General features: G+C 35.6%; 2 protein-coding genes across 32 annotated transcripts in view; one reads left to right on the top strand and one right to left on the bottom strand.

Moving 5' to 3' along the window:
- CaMKII (Calcium/calmodulin-dependent protein kinase II) overlaps positions 1 to 13,619 on the top strand; it is a 160,423-nt gene extending 146,804 nt beyond the window's left edge. For all 27 annotated transcript variants that reach the window (XM_033344590.2, XM_033344610.2, XM_033344612.2 and 24 more), the window contains one exon: positions 184 to 13,619. In XM_033344590.2, coding sequence (XP_033200481.1) covers positions 184 to 316 — 133 coding nt within the window. In that variant the 3' untranslated portion in view covers positions 317 to 13,619. The remainder of the gene's footprint in view (positions 1 to 183) is intronic.
- LOC117162718 (DDB1- and CUL4-associated factor 6) lies at positions 12,451 to 20,411 on the bottom strand. 5 transcript variants are annotated; one of them, XM_076620908.1, is made up of 16 exons: positions 20,254 to 20,405; positions 19,989 to 20,186; positions 19,539 to 19,693; positions 18,485 to 18,602; positions 18,095 to 18,409; positions 17,859 to 18,019; positions 17,615 to 17,786; positions 17,284 to 17,538; positions 16,815 to 17,205; positions 16,628 to 16,737; positions 16,473 to 16,547; positions 16,346 to 16,403; positions 16,111 to 16,248; positions 15,430 to 15,691; positions 15,241 to 15,346; positions 12,451 to 13,723 (listed from the first exon to the last, which is right to left on the bottom strand). In XM_076620908.1, exons 2-16 carry the CDS (start codon positions 20,077 to 20,079, stop codon positions 13,665 to 13,667), a joined length of 2,466 nt encoding a protein of 821 aa, XP_076477023.1. In that variant the 5' UTR covers positions 20,080 to 20,186; positions 20,254 to 20,405; the 3' UTR covers positions 12,451 to 13,664. The 5 variants fall into 5 exon arrangements, 3 of the variants coding, with proteins under 3 accessions (XP_076477023.1, XP_076477024.1, XP_033200479.1); XR_004465299.2 differs by having other exon boundaries at positions 15,120 to 15,346; positions 19,989 to 20,411; XR_013059058.1 differs by having other exon boundaries at positions 15,120 to 15,346; positions 15,430 to 15,682; positions 19,989 to 20,410.
- Positions 20,412 to 20,905: the final 494 nt, after the last annotated feature.

The following is a 20,905-nucleotide window of genomic DNA, read 5'->3' as shown; positions in this document are numbered from 1 at the left end:
TCATACGTCTTCTCCTATATCGAATTTCTTTCTTACTTCATTCCTTCATAATTAACTTAAGGTTATTCAATTTGAGATCCCCTTGAGTAACGTCACCATTAACAAAACACGTTGTAAACGTCATACGCGTAAGAATAGACAAATTTGTGAAATTCTATGAACATGTGATTGCGTATTTTGCAGACAAGGCGTAGCGCATACCCACCAGAGCGAGGAGAGCCGCGTGTGGCACAAGAGGGACAACAAATGGCAGAACGTGCATTTCCATCGAAGCATGCTCACAGGGCCATCGCCATTCTCCTACAGTCATAAGTAAATCAAGGTGGCGGAGGAAAAAGGAATAAAGGGGGGAAGTAGAAGAAGGGCCGATGTGTCGGTGGACGCTCATCGCCTCGACGCGTGGAACGAACCAACCGTGCAAGAACACGCGATTGGAGCACACTCCACACTTCAATCCAAACACACTTCTCTCGATACCGATAAATGGATAAATATGTAACAAGATCGTTTATCTATTTATTTATTTATCGATCTACAATATACACACATATAGAACACGTACATACACGTAGACACGTGAACACGCGTATAGTTAGTATTAAGCGCGACAAAATGGAAGGGAACGGGAAAAGCGAGAAAGTGTCAAGATAGACATATGTTGAGGCTCGCTTCAGTACCTGCTCAGCGTACTTACCACGAAGCACCGTGACCTGTGCATCGGCCTCGATAGGGAACGATTTCCGTGGATTCGTGGTGATTCGGAAAAGAAGAGGATGAAGAAAGAAGAGACAAGTTTTATAGCTGACGAAGAGCACTGTTCTGTCTTTGGTACGATGAAGATGTTTCATCGGTGTAGGGTACTGTTTGAGATACTTGAAGGCTTCTTAAGTGTCGTCGGTAGTATAAGATTATTTGTCAGATGCTTGAAAGAACAAAAAAAAAAAAAAGAACATGGTAGAAATACGTCTCTAGAGGCGTCAATAGGCATGAGAGATTTGAATAAAAGACTAGCAAAGAATTTAAAAACAAGAACCATGACTGAAAACAGATAATTCTATAAGATCTGTAAAACTAAACGACCGTCTCAATTTCCAAAAGGAAATCGTATAGTACCAAGGAACAATTTTATTCCATCTATATTCGTCTAATATTTGAGAGGAACCATCTTAACAACTTCCTAAATTAAAAAGGATCGAATCCAAAGATCTACCTAAACAAGAAAAAGCACATATAAAAATACCCATAAAAAATACCTTAGATAAGAAATTAAGAAGAAGAAAGAAGGGACAGAACAAGCCGTCACGCAATCCTGAAGATCAGAAAGACAAGAGAATCGAGATCTAAGAAGGAAGAAAATCTAGAAAAGATGGAAAATGGGGCGAAACGGTGTTCCATGGGCATCGATGCCGAGCATCGTGAAAGGTCATCGGTGAACGTCGAACGGAAAGGACGCGTTTAACCAGGGAATGGAAGACCGGAAGTATATATCGGTGATTGCACGGAGAACCGAATATAATCGTTGAAATGGCACACACGGCGAGAGAAGATAGCGCGATCGACGAAGGAGATGGCGCCGGCACGTCGGCATCCAACGCGTATTTAGTTCGTACGATAGTCGCTGTACAGAACAATCTTCCATTGTAACTTTTTTCTTCTAATTTTCGTTCTCGTCTCTCGCTACGACGACACACCGGGAAAAAAGAAAAGGCAAACCAAAAGAGAAATCCATGAGTAGATCCGCGCGCGCGCGTGCTCTCTCTTGTAAAACCGCACGATGAATAAGGAAACACAGACACGCGTTCGTTAAAACATTTTCTAAAGTGTACCTGCTGTATCGTTGATAATTTCTAACCGAATGTACGAAAACGCGCATTCGTTCGTTCTATTTAATTCGCGAGGAGTAATATATATATACATATATATGGAAGTTAGAGTTATTTAACGAATTGTTTCCAAGAAAATCTTGTGTGTAATTAGTGGAGGGATGAAAAGCAGAAGAGATTAATAAAAGTTACAAACTGTTAGTATAATTAATAAACGATAACGTGTAATTATAAACGATACCGTATGTACGCTTACCGAGCGTCGAGAGTATGCTCGAAGCGAATGGGCTCGAATTGAACGATATGCTTTCGACGAAAGTGGCGAACAAGGAAAGCTGCTACTCGCTAGAGATGATTATCTGGATCGGTGCATACGCTCGCGTATACACACGTATAACCATACGCAACATAGAGATTACGCGCGATAGTTCGAGAATTATAAAAAGAAAATTGGGGAGGGGGGTTAAAGTGAAATAAATTAACGTAAATGCGAAATAAAATTTATTTTGTAATAAGTTATATTAAACATTTTTCAGTATGCGTTTTCGAAAGATAACTATTTTCTTTTTCTTTTCTTTCTTTCTTTTATTTTTTTTTTTTTTTTTTTTTAATTTTCCTTAAGATAAACGAGCTAGTTTGTCGTTATAGTCGTAAAATAAAACGTATTTTTCCTGAAAGCGAAGTCCGTAAAAAGGTGAGGCTCAGGGCTATAGCCCCCCAGCTCCCCCCTTAATCCGCGCTTGTCCGAGAGGGAGAGAAGAGCGATGTTTAAACGTTGTTACCTCATCGTCGTAAGGCAGTTTCGCGGCTGGTGCGACGCGTAAGTTGGGCGCCGCGACGCGCGCCCCGCCAGTTCCCGCGTTACGTTTCATTTTACCAAATCGATCTCGAAACGCCGAGTGCTCGTTGCCGAGCTGCCGTCGAACACAGAACCACGAGACGAGCAAAAAGTAGAATGAGAAATGAAGAGAAATAAGGGAAACCCTTGCAAACCACGAAATATACAGGGTCAAAGAAGAAAATGGTAAAGAAAGGAATGATCGATAGAAATTTTACCGAGTTCTATTAACGAAAGTGGTTTCGTTCGTGTGTAGCTCGATGCGCATTGGCCGTGCACGAGAGGATCGATCCACTTCCTGGCGTTCGTCGACGAGAAAGAAGATGAACGAACGAAAGGGACAAAGTAAGAGCAGGATAAAGAAACAGAAGTCGCGGCGCAGCGGCGAGAGTAAAGTAAATATAATATCTCAACGGACATTGTTTAGAAACACGGGGAACTTAGGTGATCTGCGATCGGACACTTTTTTCGTCGGATTTATGAACACCTTCGTTCAGAGAAGAAGGAAATGAGGAAAATGAGACAGGAAGAGGAACAAAGGAGCAATTGACGAGAGAGAAGGAAAAATAAAGAGAGTAGAGAAAAAGCAAAAAAAAAAAAATGTAACACACGATAAATCTTTCTTACACCGTTCGTACATCTACTATTAATTAATTGATTAATTAATTAATTATTAAATACGACTTTACGAGAGTATAAATCGATTATATATATTATATATATAAATATAAATGAACAAGATTACCTAGGAAAGAAATATGAATACATGTTTTTCGGTGAAGAGGGGGGAGGGGGGAAGAGGGAGAATGGTGAAGGAAAAGATAGAAGAAGGTTCTCCATCCGCGAGAAACTAAATAATCGGAGGAACATTTTTGCCATCTTGTTATATAATATATATATTATGATACGTGTATGTACGCGCACGCGTGCAGACGCGCGAAAATTCGTGATACGCGCGTTTCTCTCGCGTTCGAAAAATGGCGTCATCGATTATTTTAAATGATCGTTCATTGATTTGCGACTCGTTCTACTTCCTTTAACTTTGTTAATCTTAATTAATTCTTCCGCATCGAATTATTTCTTTTATAAGAATATTTATTTACGTAATATTTATAATACTCGTTCGATTTAGTGATCGACTGTGCCGATTCTAACGAATTTCAAAGACGAATATATGTCGTGTAATTTTATTTCGTCCAAGATACTAATCTGTTTCGTTTTTTATCATATTATTCGAATGAAACGATCGATCGACATTGTTCGCGATTGATTTACTATTAAATTGAACGTCGATCAAGCGTTGGATCGGTTTGCACGATCGAACACGCTCGAAAACGCGCGTGCACGCCTGCGCGCGTGCGCACTCCGCGATTTACCGCGTATGTATATTGATAGCAGATAGCAGAACGCGAAGCGAAGAATGCATGGCGGTGGAGGAAACGGTGGAAAAACGAGTGAAGTTGAAAGAGAAAAACAAACGATTTAATATATTGCAGATACTATATTATAAATATAAATATAAACATAAAGAAAATTAAAACTTAAGGAATAGTTATTTCTACTACTCTAATTCGTCGCTTCTACGTGTGATTGTTGTATAAAAAAAAAGAACAAAAAATACGATTATTGATTTATTATCATTGTTATTACACGATTATCATTACACGTTACGACTACTACTATTACTATAATTATTATTAATTATTGCCGAGCGAAAGCAGTATGTTAGGGATAGAACCGGGAGCACGGGAAAAACTGTTGAAGAAAAGTCAAAATGAATGAACCAAAAGGAAAGTAAATAGAATCGAAGAAAAAGAGAGAGAGGAAGCGCGTGTACGAAGAAAGAAAAATAATTTGTACGGTCCGATTTTGTTTCCTACGGTAAAAGGTATTCTTAATTGACGTACGAATGGATTTCCAGAGAGAATAGATAATCACGGACAAGAGTAAGATTTCCAAAGGAGCAAGACCAAATGGAAAAGAAAGCGTAACAAAGTATGTTCGAAGCGTGTAACACTTGAGAAAAGAAGACAAACGACAAAATGTGAAAGAAAGAAGAAATAAGAATAATAAAACGTGACGATCTTCATTAATATACACATTTATAGTTTACGAATCGTTAAAATGATCGGGAGAGCTAACGGAAGATCAAAGAAAAAGAAAATAAGAGTAAAAATGAAACACGATATACCAATTATGCATCGATAAAGTATCGATTGCGAGGGAAGTTGAAAAATGTTAGATAAAGTCTCGGAAATGGCACACGCTCGCTCGCGCGCGTTATTTACGAAGTTGTTTCTTATTAAATAATAAATAGAAAAGAAGAAGAAAGAGGGAAGAATAAAAAATGGACAACCAAATTGGGGAAAAATATTAACGAATAAAAGATAAAGGAAATAGAAGAAAGAATGATTATTAACGCGGAGGGACGTGTCTCGCTTGCCCGCATCGGATTTTGCTGAAAGTCGTTGTTTCTAATAAAAGAAATAATAATTGAATAGAAATTCGAACCAGTTCAGCAACCATTTTCACCGGTGTCTCGTTAGTATGATACTCTCTTGTAGGTTAAACGTAAAATACAGTTTAGTGTGTAATAGCGTTAATTGTTCTATAAAGTTCTCTCACATTCCGTGCAACGTCTACCGAAAGTTCTAATTGTTATCGTGTTTGTCGGCAACTCTCAATTTTCTTTAGTAGCTCCACATAACATGAAAATTAATCGTCGATTAATAGTTGGAGCGTTTCTTCTTGTTGATTTCTTCTTCTTTCTCTGCTTTCTTTATCCTTTTTCGTTGGTAGGATCCTTTGAAATGTTCAATGTTTGATCCTCAATGGTTTTATCTGTTCGTTAAAGGAAGCAGTTAATTAGCCTTCTTATTTCTCGCAAGAAAATTCTTCTTTGTAAACGTCGTATATCTTCAAAATTCTTTCTTTTCGATGTCCACGAAATTCTAGTTACGTGATTACGCTGCAACACGCGCAAACAACTTCTCCGAGTTCATCTTCGATCATTCACTTCTTATCAAGCAATTCGATTCGTCACGTTGCACTTTAAAGTCGATTTAGTCAGAAACCCGAAACTTCTCGTCGTTTTCTCGCCCTTCGCTTCATTGCAGCCTGAATAATCTATCACGAAGACGAAGAAGAAAAGACGAATTCATCGAAGAGGACAAGTAAAAATACCGATTATTCGTGTGAGAATCGTTCGAGGGACTCGTGTAGCGGTTTTCTCGGATCACAAAACATCACGAGGTAGAAGATCGATTAGAATTCGCGCGATCGACCATTCATTCGTGACATTCGCCTCGAAGAAGCTACTTTCAGCAAGATCTGCTTTACTTTAAGTAGCGGTACGCGCGTGGTCGTTTGGATATCATTTATCGGTATCGTTCGTGGTTTTTATAACGAGAGAAACATCATTTGGGGAATTTGAAGTGAAATGAAATTTGAATTTCGGGTGAAACGATTTGAATTTGAAAAGATGATTTGGAGAATTTGCATCGTTAGTGGTTTTCATAATGTTACAAAGATGATTCGTGTGGGGAAGTTGAAGAAGGAAGAAATGATTTCGTTTTGGAAAGATGATTTGAGGAAATTAAGGTAGAATACAAGATGAAAAATCGTGAAATGTCTGCAAGTAAAGTAAATTGAAAAGGAAGGGAGAAGAAGATCGATTAACGAGGCATTTTCGTCGTTCGCATTTTTCTTCGATATATTCGATCGTTCCAAGAGATTTTAAACGAATTAGGTAGAACAAGACCGTTCGTCTGATGATATACTTTGGATTTAATATCCGTTCGATTTTTCTAATCATGCATGATACGATAAACTTAACGATCATCCAAGTAAGCACACTTTTACTTTCCTCTCTGTACGATCTTCAAGATCTTCTTTGCTTCAATTGACTAAACTCGTTATTGTATTGTACATGCTCGTTTATCGTTCGCGCTGATTCGAACGAGTTAACTCGTATCCTATTGTTACGTTGCGAATAGGAAATCCAAGTGATCAGAAGGAATTAGAGGATGGAATTCGAATCCTGCCTCTCTTGCTTCGCTCTCGTCTTCGTTTAGCGTTGTCGTGGTCGTTATCGTTAAAGAAAGGGGGATAAGCGAGAGGGTGTAATCGTGGTACGCTCGAAAAAGTGTTGCTTTCGACTGGTAATCCTGTATAGAAAAAAGAAAAGAAATATATTCAAAACTTTGAAACAATGCGAATGTAGATCTACGATTCGATAGTTTGAGGATCGGAAGATTCGAAGATTCGGAAACCAAAAAATTATTATATTAAAAGATTAGAAGATGTAGAGATCTACGAAGGATAAAAAAAATTTTAATTTATTGAAAATTCGAAGATTCAAAGGTTTCAATACTTAAAAGTTTGAAAATTCCGAAATTTCAATATTTGAAAGCTCGAAAATTTTGAAAGTTTCAATATTTGAAAGTTCGAAAATTCACGTTAAATTACGTTAAATTACAATGGCCAGTCGCACGCCTTTTCGCGTGAGCCAGAGGAAGAATCGACCGTGGGGCGCGTTATGAAAAGAATGGAAAGATAAAACAAATTTAAAGTACGGCGTAGAGCCGTGACAACCGAATTACCGAATTCAATCGACAGTTTAGCGGTTAATCGCCGTAGAGTGTAATTAAACTATTAAGTCTTGTTTAAGGATGAAAAATCGTCTTCTACGTGAGAAACCGCGACACAGCGACTCGGCTCGCTGTAAGCTCACGCGCGCGCACACACCGGCCGATTGCTGCGTATGCACGATTTTATTACAGTGATTTTTCGGTGCCGCGTTTTAGAAGAGTACACACACCGTACAGGTGAAAACTCAAGAGTCAGCCGAAAGTTTTTAGAAATGCGGACTGAAACAACAGCCATAATCCGTGAGACTCGTAGCAAACAGAAAAAACATATTAAAAATACGAATTAAGTTCCTCCCAATCGTTCTTCCGGGATGCTCGACGCATGGCGTCGCGCGTGATCTGAAGTCGTGTACACAAAATCTTGTGGGATACGATTGAAAATATAGTTCGATAGCACCTCTGTATATTTCCTTTTTTTTTTCTTTTTTCAGTATTAATTATTTTTATTCCTTTATTCTTTACTATTTACTAATCTTTTTTCCCAATGTCTGTGATCAAGAAAGTTAGATTATATTTAGAAACATATTTTTCGCATCTAAGAGAAGTATAATAAAGAGCAATTTTTGTTGTCTTCGTCAGTTAAGCTTCTCTATCATTTTTATTATTTTTACCGATCGCCCTCGTACACTTCTTCTATATTCGTTCTCCTTCCTGTAAATAACCCTATTCTCTGATAATGATAACATTATTCGTTTCATTAGCCCAATTTAATGATAACAACTTAAAATAGTCTTCTAGTGAGATGAATAGTTTCCATCCGTTAAGTTTGTTACGAATAAAAGATACGATATCGGAAAAGGGATAGTGGCATTCGGAAACACTAGCTACAGCAAAAGTGCTGATTCTCCTCAGAAAAAGAACAAAGAACGCCGCAGGAAGCATTGCTGCCAAGTATCAACATTTCCTTGCTAATTTCGTCGAAGTTAGGGAAGACATTAATACTGGAAGTATCAGTGCCTTTTAGCTAATCGGATTCGAACAAACTATTGATACTTCCTTCGTAGCAGTTTCCTTTTCCACTGTACCTTACCTATCGTTCCCACGCGATACCTACTAAGTCCAATTTAATTAAACTGTCTAGCAAATTTTTCGAGCTATATTTTTAATCGTTCATTCCCGATACGTATAAATTTTTAACGTGAGAAAACCAGAAGGTCACTGATTGGTGATCGTGTCTTCGATAGATTATTTTACGAAAAAAAAAAAAAAAAAAGAAAAAGAAAGTAAGAACGGAACCGTGGTTCCTAACAATCGACGAAACAAACTAAAAGACGACGGCTGCGAGAAGAAAGCAACGTAAAGACGCGGTCTTCGGCTATTTTGACCTCTCTTTTCGTCTCTACGCTACTTCGAAGGTCCGCGTTTCGAAGGGTTTTTTATCGTTCCGTAACTTTTTGCGACCCTAACCTACGCAATATAGAATTATTAATTATCGTAACTTTTTAGCGTGTGCGTGCGTCTATTTGTGCATGCGTACGCGTGATTCATAATAATCCAATTGAGGTACAGCTCGGTTGATTTTGCACGACATTTCCGGATCCGACTAATTCGGATCGACGATATATCTCACAGCCAGAATTCGACCGGTTTCGACGCGTATTATCTCGAATAATTAGAAAAGAGGAATCTAATTAATAGTGCTAATAATGAGATAAATAACAAGTTTCGAATTGTCGAGACGATCTCGTTTCAAAACAGCGTCGATACACTTACATATCTCCTACGCTTCAACATCGAGAGGAAAAAGAAAGGAAACATATTACAAAGGAACGCTTAGTCGACGATCGATGCACACTCGCCAAAGAAAAAAATAAAACATAGATTAATCGCACACGTGACAGTGCGATTTTTTAATCTTTACTTTTTATCATCGAGCGTGCGCGTCGAACGGTCGAACGTTTGAACGTTGTTCAAAAAGAAACTAAAATAGTAAAACGAAGAACAAACCATTTCGAGCTTAAAGGAACCAGAAGACAAAAATGTAATAAGACAAAACAAAAAAATATACGCGATACGTGAAAAGCAAGTTTAAAAAAAAAAGTGAAAAAAGGAGCGAACAAAAATGCAAAGAACATACATAGAAGGCAAGATAAAAATTAACAAAAAAAGAATGATGGAAAATGGTAAAAAGAGGAAACACACACACGGATACACACATACACGGGAGAGAAAATACAAAACGAGTTCGATGAAGTCCTCCATTCGATTTCGCGATTGGCGGACGATGCGTCGAAGAAAATCTAGTGAAAAAAACCAAAAAAAAAAAATGCAGAGAGATACGAATTCTATTAGCGGACGTGCGATCCAACTGTGCCTCGAATAAAATCTTGAGCGACGTCCCCTCCGACTAAAACGAAAAAATTATATAAAAAAAAATTCACGAAAAATGTGAACAAAAAAAAAAAGATTATGATATGTAATAGATTGTAAACGTTCACTACTATTCTTATTGATATTATTGTCATTATTATTACTGTCATCATTATTATATTGTCATTGTTATTGTTACTATGATTACCGTCACGCGCATTTTAGAGGAATTATTCAATCTACGATGGCGAATTCCGCGCGACATTCGTGTTTTTACTTCTTGAGCGTTGCGATGAGGAGAGAAAAGAGTAAGAAAGTGAGAGAGAAAACAGAACGAAACGAAAGAAAATTCACGGACACCAGATAGAGAAAATTAATTTCCCGTGAAATACGCTATTTTCTAAATAAAAACTTCAAAGAAATAAATTCCATAGAAACTGGAAAGTAGCGAATTTTTGCGCTGGGAAAGAAGTTTCTAAAATTCTACAATTCTCGATTCTTTCGCGTACAAATCGAAGTACTCATGTTTCGATCATCGATCTTCTCGGTATTCTGCATTTCTCTTCGCCTAAATTGTAATATGTAGCTTTCTATTGTAATCTACCGCCGCGTAAATTCTATAATTCCACTTGAAGGACTTGAGAACGTTCGAAATATCTAGACTAGGATTTCCCCACTTTGATTACGACTGATTTATAATCCGCTTCGATATCGAGTTTAGCTTCCAATAGATTATTATCGATAAAAAAGCATTACACGGTAATCTAATTATATTAAGAGTAATCTAATCTCTTAGTTCTATTAACAAAGCGTGATCTATTAGCGTCACAAAGCTTTTTAAAGTGGAAATCGTTAAGTCACACGACGATCGATGATCGATAGACGATGGATCCGACGCGGCAGGATTGTAGATCAAGTTTTCTGCTTCCGATTTCTCTATTCTATCCGGTGTCGCGTATTTGAAAGCATCGAATCAACGTTTCGAAGGGAAAGAGCGTTTCTACGAAGCCCGGCTTTTGGTAGATCTAACGATTAGCTCGAACCTTGATCCATTTGTGGACGAAACGTCGATCGATCTCGCCCATGTTGGTGGAATCGCCAACTGGAAAGGGAAGAAAGAACGAAAATCAGCGTGAGAATGCGTGAGAATATACGATAGAGCGAGTGTGAGAATGAGAGAATGGAGTGAGAGCGTCGAATAGAGAAAAATGTGTGAATTATTAAAAGAAAAAAAAATCTCTCATCGGTACATTTAATATAACGCTAATTCATTATTACAGACATTATTGGATTTACGGTAAACGGATAAGCGATTGATTACAATTTTGTCCTAATGTTCAGAGAAATAAAACAAGGAAATACACACCCGTTCCCGTTATACACTTCCGGTTCTGCATCGTACCACGTTCTTCCTCGTCTGTCGCTCGTTCTCACATTCTTAGCTTCCATTTAATCATCTTCGGTTTTAGCTATTTATCGTTTAGCTGTTCTTACGGAACCGCACATTTTGTTACTAATTTCGTTTTGTTGTTTTTTTTTTTTATTATTACCGTTACTTGTGATTACTTTGTTCCAAATATTTGTTCCTATGTCATCCAATTGTCTGGATAACAAATATTACTAATCTCCTAGTTAACTACGATTATTCATCAAATACTTATTCCTATATCGTTTAATTATCTAAAAGGTATAATCATTGTTTTCTGATTCATCTTGTTTAACTGAGACTATCCTTCAATTATAATTATTTGTTTTTACCATGTCTATTTTTACAAATGTTCTATAACGTTTTCATTGATTACAATTATACGACTGAATATATCCCATCAAGTTCTCGTGATTAATCACGTGTCGACGTACGGTTCACCAAGTAGAAGATAAACTCTCTCGCAAATACATATGTAAAGATACGTTCGAATTTAGGTGACTGATAGGTAAACGACGGTTCGATAAACGAGCGGCAGATAAGGTAATCGTCAGTGAACATCGCGTTTTATGTTCCTTTCTTTTTCCATCCAATTCGTTGTTCCTCGGTCGAATACCTGCCTATCCCCTCCTCCTCCTCCTTTCTCGTCGATCACGCTCGAACAGACCCCAGCAAACAGTATCTTTAACCGACTGTTAAATATTTTCAAATAACATTTTCGTATCGTTATTTGTTTCAATATATTACTCTTCTTCGTCGTATGTACGAAACAATAATTCGTCTATCGTGTTAAAAAATTATTTTGAATATTCTCGAAGTCATCGAATTGTTTCCTTGAAACGTATAAATATATTTTACGTAAGTGGTTACGTATTCAGTTACCAAATTACTTCTGATATTTGCTGGGATCTCGTTTCACACGTTCGACGTCCTGACACACATTTTACACGTCGTAAAATATTTTTCTTTTTTCGTGAACCAAAACCGTCGATTCGTTAGCGATCGTAATTTGTAACGCGAATCTACATATCTCGTACGCTTCGTCCTCTTCGATATTAGGATTCCGTTACCTATGTTAATTATGGTTATCTCGACCGATTATGTATGCCGCCATAGTTATTATTTTATTATTATTATTATTATTATTATTTTAACGATTATTAATATTACGGTTAATTTTATTACAAATGCAGCGTTCATATTTTGTTATTAAATTAGACTCTGTTGTTGAATGAACCTCGCATTTCGTTTTATTTTCTCCGCTTACGTTTCAAATCCCCTGCTCCCTCCTTCGTTTCTTTGTCGTTAGTCTTCTATGTATACGTATTTTCGATGACATCAACGACTGAAATAATATTGAAACACGTGGAAGAGGAGGTGTATGGAGAAGAACATGAAGATGCGTTTGCGTTCTTCAGAATTTTTATTATAAATAAATTCTCTGAATATATATCGGTACACCACGGTATCCTACAACGACGTTTCTCTCCCTTGATGAAACCTTCGAGTGCCTGAACATCATTCTTTAACGTTCTCCGATCTCTCTGCAAGCGTCTCTACGTCGCAAGCATTCCTACTTTATCGAACTGAGCGAACGAATCTACAAACTTAGCGATTGCCTATGTTCCTCTATGTGTCAATAAGTTACCTCAAAAAATCGGCCAATCTTCGTTAATTTCGTTATTTCATCACACGGAAAAGAAAACAAAGAAAAGAAAATGAAAACATGTGACCGTGAAATAGGCACGGTGGAATTTTTTTATCTTTGAACTGCATGTAAATTGAACATTAACGAAAAGAATACACGGAAACGTTAAATTTAACCGTATAATACGTAACCGTTTCTAAAAAGTACGGAGATATAAAGTTGTTTAATTTGGCGAGGAAGATAAAATGTCAAGGTTCAGGTTCTTAAATGGAACCCTAGTATTTATATTATATTTATTATCTTATTGTGCACCCTAAGGCTCGTTTAACGAGAGGACGAATAAAGTGCATTTCCGATCAATTATCAATTAACTACAACAGCGTAACATTATCGAGAAACATGTGTGATAATTAGTTAATCAACAAGTGCACTTTACTTGCATCCTAAATAACATGTATTATATTATAGTTCCAATTATAGATCCGAACCTGACACCAAAATTCTGTATAAAATATCGAAAATATTTGACCTTATCGTATTTTCCTCTCCAAACATAATAACTCTATAAATTCGAAAGACGAGAAAAACAATTACATTGCACAAGCTTGATACACCAAACACGCGGTATAAACAGAGTCAGAAGAAAAGAAGCGACAGAAAATAAAAGTGGTAAAGAAAAAAAATTCGACTTATCTTTCTCGATGCAATAATGATACGTACGCAAAGCTTATCAGATTAAATATCCTTACAATTAACAGTGAAGTAGTATTGCAACGGAAAATCATAAATATATGAATTCTTCTTTTTCTCTTCCTGATTCTTATTTTACTATTTTTTTTTTTTTTTTTTTGTAATTTTTCCTTTTTTTTCTTTTTGTTTCGAAAGTAAATTCGAAATCTGATCAGCTGGCGTTGCGATAAAAATTGTCTCAGTTGAGATCTTCACAGACGACAGTATCGCCAAAAGCAGCTTAGCCACCTCGTAATTCGCCGGCCTCGTCGCCGCTCCTCCTCCTGTTCCGACCGCGTCCTATAAAAGAACCGGAATTATTCTGTAATATCTCGTTCCAATCAGTGAATGATAATCTAACGACAGACTACATTATTTGCTGTCGCGCACGGATGACCAAAACGAGCTAAACGGCGACGTGCTATACCAAGTGTTCTTCTGATGATCTACCCGTGTGAATGAAAAGGAAGCGAAAAAATTACAAATAAATATTAACGAATTATAATAAATGAAATAATGATATTGATTGATATAATAATGATAAATGAATGATAATGAGACAAAATTATGCAGAAAACTCCTCTCTCGTTTTGTTTGTTACAGCACTTTAAAAATAATTCTGCACAACATGTAAAAGAAGAAACGTTAATAAAAGAATAATCTAATCTTACGTGTTTGAATACATAAATTAGGGAATTTAATGTGTATGAACATATATAACATTCAAGAGAGCATAACACTTGGCAAACATGATACATTTTCGTTTCTTTCTTTTTAAACAAAAACAGTTATCGTTATCGATTGGTTTAATAATAAGATTTATCATCTAGATGGCCAATTAGTAGAGGAATGCAGAAAGGAAAGTCGATGATATTGCATAATTTCGTTTAATATATGTTACGTGCTTACTAGTATTAATCTAATATTAAATAAAGACAAATATACACATAGATATGCATATTACGTGAAATACCTGTCCATACCGTGACTTAGTTCGTTAGCTACAATATAAAGAATTATTACCGCTTTAAACTTTATTCTGAAGTAGAGAAACACGATTATAATCGTTTATCATTCGCGATAAGCTTACAACGATAAAAATAAGAGAGAAAGAAAAAACACCTCGACAGTAAGAATCACACATTTCCTGGTATATTAAAGATATATCGTGTATTGATTAAAAACTTTATTTTCATCACTACAATAATTTGCAATGGTAAAATACCGATGTGACATTACATGCATATGTCATTTAATCGATATTTGTCCTTCTCTCGCTCTCTCTCTTGTATACATATGTAAATTTGTTATATGCATAAAAAATTACAAAACTTTTCGTTATCTGTATTATCATTGTTTATGTCATATTTTTATATTACTTTTTTTCTTTTTATTCTTATAGCCTCTGGGGCTTAGAAATGATAAGTTAATATTTTGTACTTTATTTTGTCCTTCTCTGTTAACTCTTTATCCTTTCTTCTTATTTTAAATTATATATAACATAGAATTTGTAAACAAGCATGTACAAGTATCTTTATAGAGTTCCTTAAAAATATATGTAAAAAAAAGAGAATAAAGTATGATGAAATTTCATGAACGTAATGGTATTGTTACAAAAGTTATGGACAAGTTCACAAACGTGAAGAAAAAGGAGCTGTTAGATTCAAACTTTGTACGCCGTTATTTACTCCGATACCTGCGCGTTAATCGGGGGAAAAAGCAGCCGAATTTCTTCACTATGTTACTCTTAATTACGTTGGTCATACTAATGTAGTGTACTACCGGAAGGCTTGGAAAGTATTATAAGTTTTCACTACCTCTGCGTATCTGATTGAGACATGCCAGCATTCTGATCATAAAAACAGCCGGTACAGTCATTGTGTCTTTCGTCTCTTCCAACATGACTGCATTCCTCTTTTTCAACTGTAAATTCCATTATTTTTATATTTCATCATTTAATTATTAGTATTTAAGTATTTAATAGTAAATAATATATAAGGGCTTACATCTTCTGCAAACTTTTCATCAAAGCTGGACTCTTCGCTTATCGGTGCCCAAAGCTTAACATCGTAATCAATACCAGCTGTGGCCAGCAGTGGTAAATACGGATGTGGTTGCAAACAGTTAACGACATGTTGATCTGCTTCCAGTAACATGCATAACCTGGCCGTGTCTTTCTCCCATATGAACACATGGCCACAATCGCTACCCGACATGACGAAATCGTTGCCCCAAAAGTTTGCTTCTTTAATCATGGTCCTAAAGAAACTAGAGTCAAGCGGAGGAAGACCAACTGATCAGATAATATGGCGGCCTTATACGATATGGCCCACGCCGTTCGAAGGCTTTTTCGGAATTAAAAACGTGTCAACAATCATGGTTTCCGAGAACAACTCAAATATCTTTGTACAGACACAATGAATACAAACGTTAAAACGTTATATACATGAAGGTAAAGGTTTTCAAGAAACCAAACTCGCCAAATAGAATTGGTGTTTCAACAACGTTCCACAAATGTTTCGATTAAAAAGGTTTCGATTGCAATGGATTCCATGTTAATCTTTTAGTCACAAAATTTAATCATATATAGCCTTCTCAAGATATCGTCATTTATTACGCGAGAATTGCGTTAATCGTTCACGACCACCAGATTGAAAGTTACAACAATGCGGAAGATAGAAATATACCTAGCGTTACGGTGTCCCATATATTTCTGCTTGACACGAAGCTCCGTTACGCACGTTTTGTCGAAATTCGCCGATCCTCGACGCGTTGGAGCATCTCCCATAGCTTCCTCCATTTCTGTATCTGCTGAACTTCCTAATCTAAATTATTTGAGAAAAACGCAATTTTATACTCAAGTATTTAACATTACGTTGCAGAAACCTTCTACTTGTAACATTTTAAATATTTATGACATACCTTCCTCCAGCTTGTATATCTTCATCCTCGCTATCACTAAAAGCGCTTTCATCAGTCTCTGTCAAAAAGATAATGTATGATTTCTGATCTTCTGAAAGATATATCTGTTTACGTTACATCAACTTACTTTCTTGTATATCACTATATCGTATATGTTTGTCATGATTTCTGCCCGAGAATGTTCCACTACTTCCAGATGGTCCTACACAATGGAATGTTTTTATTCAAAATAAATACAAATAGAAATATACTTATAAGACAATTAAAAAAATAATGATGTACCCGCATGATAACCATCACGGATCATCTCATCGGCTACACCAAGAGATATCGTTGCACTTGATGAACTTTTATCCGTATAAGTTAAACTTACAGCAGGTTCAGTGCCGTGTCTGTAAATAAAACGTAAACGAATAGAAATATTCGATCGAAATATGAGTTTAATTCATTTAGTATTATTCTTTCATACTTTTCAAGGAATCCGACTCTCATTTTCGTTAATCTATCTTGAAGGTTTTCCATCATATGTCCTTCTTGTTTATTTTCCATACTGCTACAAGGAGAGTCGTCATTGCTACTTTGATCATCTTCCGGTAGATCACTGGACTTATCCATAGTACGCGATGAACACGGTTGAGCAAAACACTGTTGTGTTTCTACTTGACTAGATTCAATTTCCATAGGAACATGTGATTTGGATTCGACCGACGATGAACTCTCATCGATCGTTTGCTTCAAAGGCATTGTTTCATTGGATGGCATTTCTTCTTTCGTTTCTACAGAGTAACTTGTCCCAGGATTACTTTGCGTACCGCTAGTACTTGGACTTTCTAATCTATCTGGTTGTTGCTCTGAAACAGCTACGAGTTATCCATTTATCATTCTGATAATCTGATAGGAATCAAACAACTTCAAATAAGATATAATTATATAAATACCTATTTCTTGATTAGCCTGAGTCGGAGCTCTTTCAACCCTTTCGGTTTCGTTGTCTCGTCTCTCTTCGTTTGATTCCGTAACGCTTTCGTTGCTATTTTGAGTGTTATCTTGATGATCAATCACGCCTTCTAAGCTATCTTCGCCGCCGCCGCATAAAGCGGCTCTAGTGGCTGGGTCATTTAACATTCTACTGAGAACATCAGTCATTCTCTGCATTAACGAAGTTTGAAGAACAGGTCTGGCTTGAGCAATTTCTAAAATACGCAAAAGTAAATGTATACATTGTTGTTTCAGCAAGTTAAAAATAACAGACATTTAATATTCAAGTACCTGTGCCGCTACGTCGACCACCCTCGCATTCAGGTCGAGCATCGGGACCGGTATCAGACCAATCTCCTCTAAGTCTTAGTCTACGTACTGGCAATGGCGAACGTAATCTTTGCTTCTTACCCTCTCCTTTTCTAACTGCGACATCTTTCTTTAACTGTATACTAGCTTGGTCCTAAATAAACCGATCGATTTTGTAGCTGAATATAGTACACGTATTTCCTTGAAAGGGAAATGTCTTTTATACCTTCACATTGAACAGGTAAAGATGATCGCTGCTATAACTAACAAGAACATCCTGCCCATCTGGACTATAATTCAATGATGTTATTCTGTAAGAATTCCCTTCAAATTCCGGGACAGTGAAAGTACATAAGGCCTTTACTGCTCCAGGCGTATCTGTCCAGCCTGCAAAATTATTTGACAAATCTTTTAACTGCTCTTATATTTGGTTTCTTTTATTATGTTAAGTACTCCAGTTACCAGTAGCTGGTGTTCCAAGTGTTCTTCTGTCAAGTATTCTAACTGTACTGTCAGAACAACCTATTGCTATTTGATGGGGTGAAGCAAGATTTACAGACAAAGCAGTTATAGCTCTTTCACAAGAAACTAACACATCCTCCGTGCACCTTGAAGTATTACACTTGTCCTTTATTCTAAGATCAAACCATCTCACAGTTCCATCTTCCCCACAGCTTAAAAAATTATGCGGCTCACCGGGTATTGTCGCTATTTCATATGTAGTACCGACATGACAATTAAATTGATTATGAAATGTTTTTGTTCTTCTTATTAAATCTGTAACCATGAAAATTTTCCTGTTAGTTCACGCAGCCTGTCGTAGCGTTTAGTCAAAGGTCATTGAATCTTCACCTGTATACAAAATAATGCCATCACCACTACAAGAAACTATCCGATGATCACCACTATTAGGCAAAAACTTTGCACTAAATATATTTGCTCTATGACTGGTCTTATAGTCTGTTAATACCTGTAACAAAAATGTGAATTGAATTCATTGTTAATGTTTCTGTCTATGCTTATATATTCATGACATTAAATATATGTAGAACTTCTTATCCTATTTAATTAGCAAGATAGTTCTAGATTGATGGTTCTAAATGATAAAATTAGCATACATGCATTACACGCAAGGGTTTTTGTTCATTTGGCAAAGCTTCTGTATTTCTATCTATGTCAATGTTAGACCTTGACTAGAATTAAACCATCTATGATATTTCCTTGAAAAAGGATTATTGCCAATGAAACTTCCTTGAATGTACTTTCTTCTAGTGAACTTCGTTACCACTTAATCTTTTATAATAAATTTTTTGTAAATAAAAAATTACGGACATTTGTCCAAAAATATTAATATGATATATGAGACATAATTTTATACTATAATGTGTTATAGGTACATTCACAATGTATTTATAGCATTGTGATAATGTAATAATACTATCATATCAAACTTAATATTATATTATGAAAAGATAAAGAAAATACAATAAACACATAATGATAAATATATTTCTTATTAATAACTAAAAATATGAATACAAGCTCAGTTTGTTAACAAAGAAACACACGTGTAAGTCTCTTAAATTGCTTTGTCAAGGGTGAAAATATAAATAACCTTGGCACGGAATTTTACAAGACACACAAATATAGGTAAAATTAATATATATATATATACATTATAAAATAAAAAAAATTTTAATACAACAAATGTACTAATTTATTTACATCTTGGATTTTTTAATATAAAAATTATTTCCATTCAGCAAAAAAAAGTAGTTGTTTTATTATATTAAATTCGTAAATATGACCTATATTCTATGTAACTGCAACAGCACTATTCTTTCTTATATATATTCCTAATTCAACTAATATATGAAAATACAAGTTAATAACAATGCACACTTACTTCATAATTATAAGCATTCGTAAGGACAAGATGCTGGTCATCACTACCAGACAATATCAATTCTCCAGTAGCATTCCAACAAACAGAGTTTACACAACCATTGTGAACTTTTAATCTCTTCAACAATGCCATACGTTGCATCATTTGAAGACTTGCTAAAATATACATACACAAAGAAACATTTAACTTAAATATTAAGGTATTTGAAAAATATGATAATCACCACGTTTGTATTTAATAACAATGCAAGCGTCTTTATGTAAAGAAAACAGATCTAAAAAAATCTGTTACTCAGTTTATTTAAATGAAACACAAAGTTATCTAATTTTTAACAAGTTTTAATAATTCTTTTTCAGCGTTAAAATAGAGAAAAAACGTCTTGATCTTACACCATATTACACTGTATAATAAGGTTACCAAATTTTTACTTGAAAACAGAATACCAAATACCTTTGCTGCTGGAATAAAGCTTCATCCTGGTGTAATCATTGTAGGGCTGATAATAAATGTCACGAAATATATTTGAACGTGTCTTCTTCATGGTTAATCCTTAACTATTACGGTCAAAATTAAACGTCAATTTGCAGAGCACATCGATCCCGGATTAATGTCAAATTTCTGATAACCGTGGTAACTCGTGAACGAAGTCTGTCAATCAATGAAGAAAACGTTTTTTCATATCGAATAGATCAGAGAACGAACAACGTGCTCTTACGCAGCAAAAATCCACGAGGATTGTACCAAAACGACATGGCACTGCTACTAAAAATAAACTCCAAAGCTTCAAAAATTTGTGCAATCGGATGAGCCACGATCGCTTCTGACCAGAACAGCTGAGCGAACGTACACACACAATGCTAAGAAGAAAGTGCGCGAGAGCTCGATCATTTCATAGGAGTATAATCGATGTCGACAGTGATGTGACATACATTCAAAGAACCCTTCATTTTATGATATGTAAAATAGACTGTAAAATTGAAGAAATATATTTTTATTTTTTAAAGAATATATCTTTTTATAGATGAATAATAATATCTTTTCTTAATTAAATTTTATATTTAAAAATTTCACTTATACCTTCACCTTTAAACACACTTTTAGTCAAACATGTTGATTATGTACATTGTTACGTATCTATATACCTGATATGCTACGAATATGGTTACAAATTTATTCCAGTATTCGGAGCGAATTTTAAATGTTATACAATTTTAACTAATATTATTTTAATTTAGCTAAAGAAATTTATTTGAAATACAAATATAAAATTTGTTAATACCAGACTTGATTTGTTTGAAAAGTCATGCATCTACATATATAGACTAAAAATTTATAAGAACTGATTAAAGTGGTTCTCATTAAGATCT

Source organism: Bombus vancouverensis, chromosome 8 (genome assembly GCF_051014615.1).
Source record: "Bombus vancouverensis nearcticus chromosome 8, iyBomVanc1_principal, whole genome shotgun sequence".
NCBI lineage: Eukaryota > Metazoa > Arthropoda > Insecta > Hymenoptera > Apidae > Bombus > Bombus vancouverensis.
Note: the sequence above shows the minus strand (reverse complement) of the source record. Positions and strands in the feature narration are given on the sequence as shown.

Bases quoted from the DNA above. Each gene is read 5' to 3' on its own strand.
- LOC117162718 (XM_076620908.1), bottom strand. From the start codon at position 20,079: ATGAAGAAGACACGTTCAAATATATTTCGTGACATTTATTATCAGCCC. The intron at 17,787-17,858 runs GTATAAAAGACA...CGGTTTATTTAG, and splicing joins TTTACCTGTTCAATGTGAAG to GACCAAGCTAGTATACAGTT. The intron at 17,539-17,614 runs GTACTTGAATAT...TGCGTATTTTAG, and splicing joins TGGTCGACGTAGCGGCACAG to AAATTGCTCAAGCCAGACCT.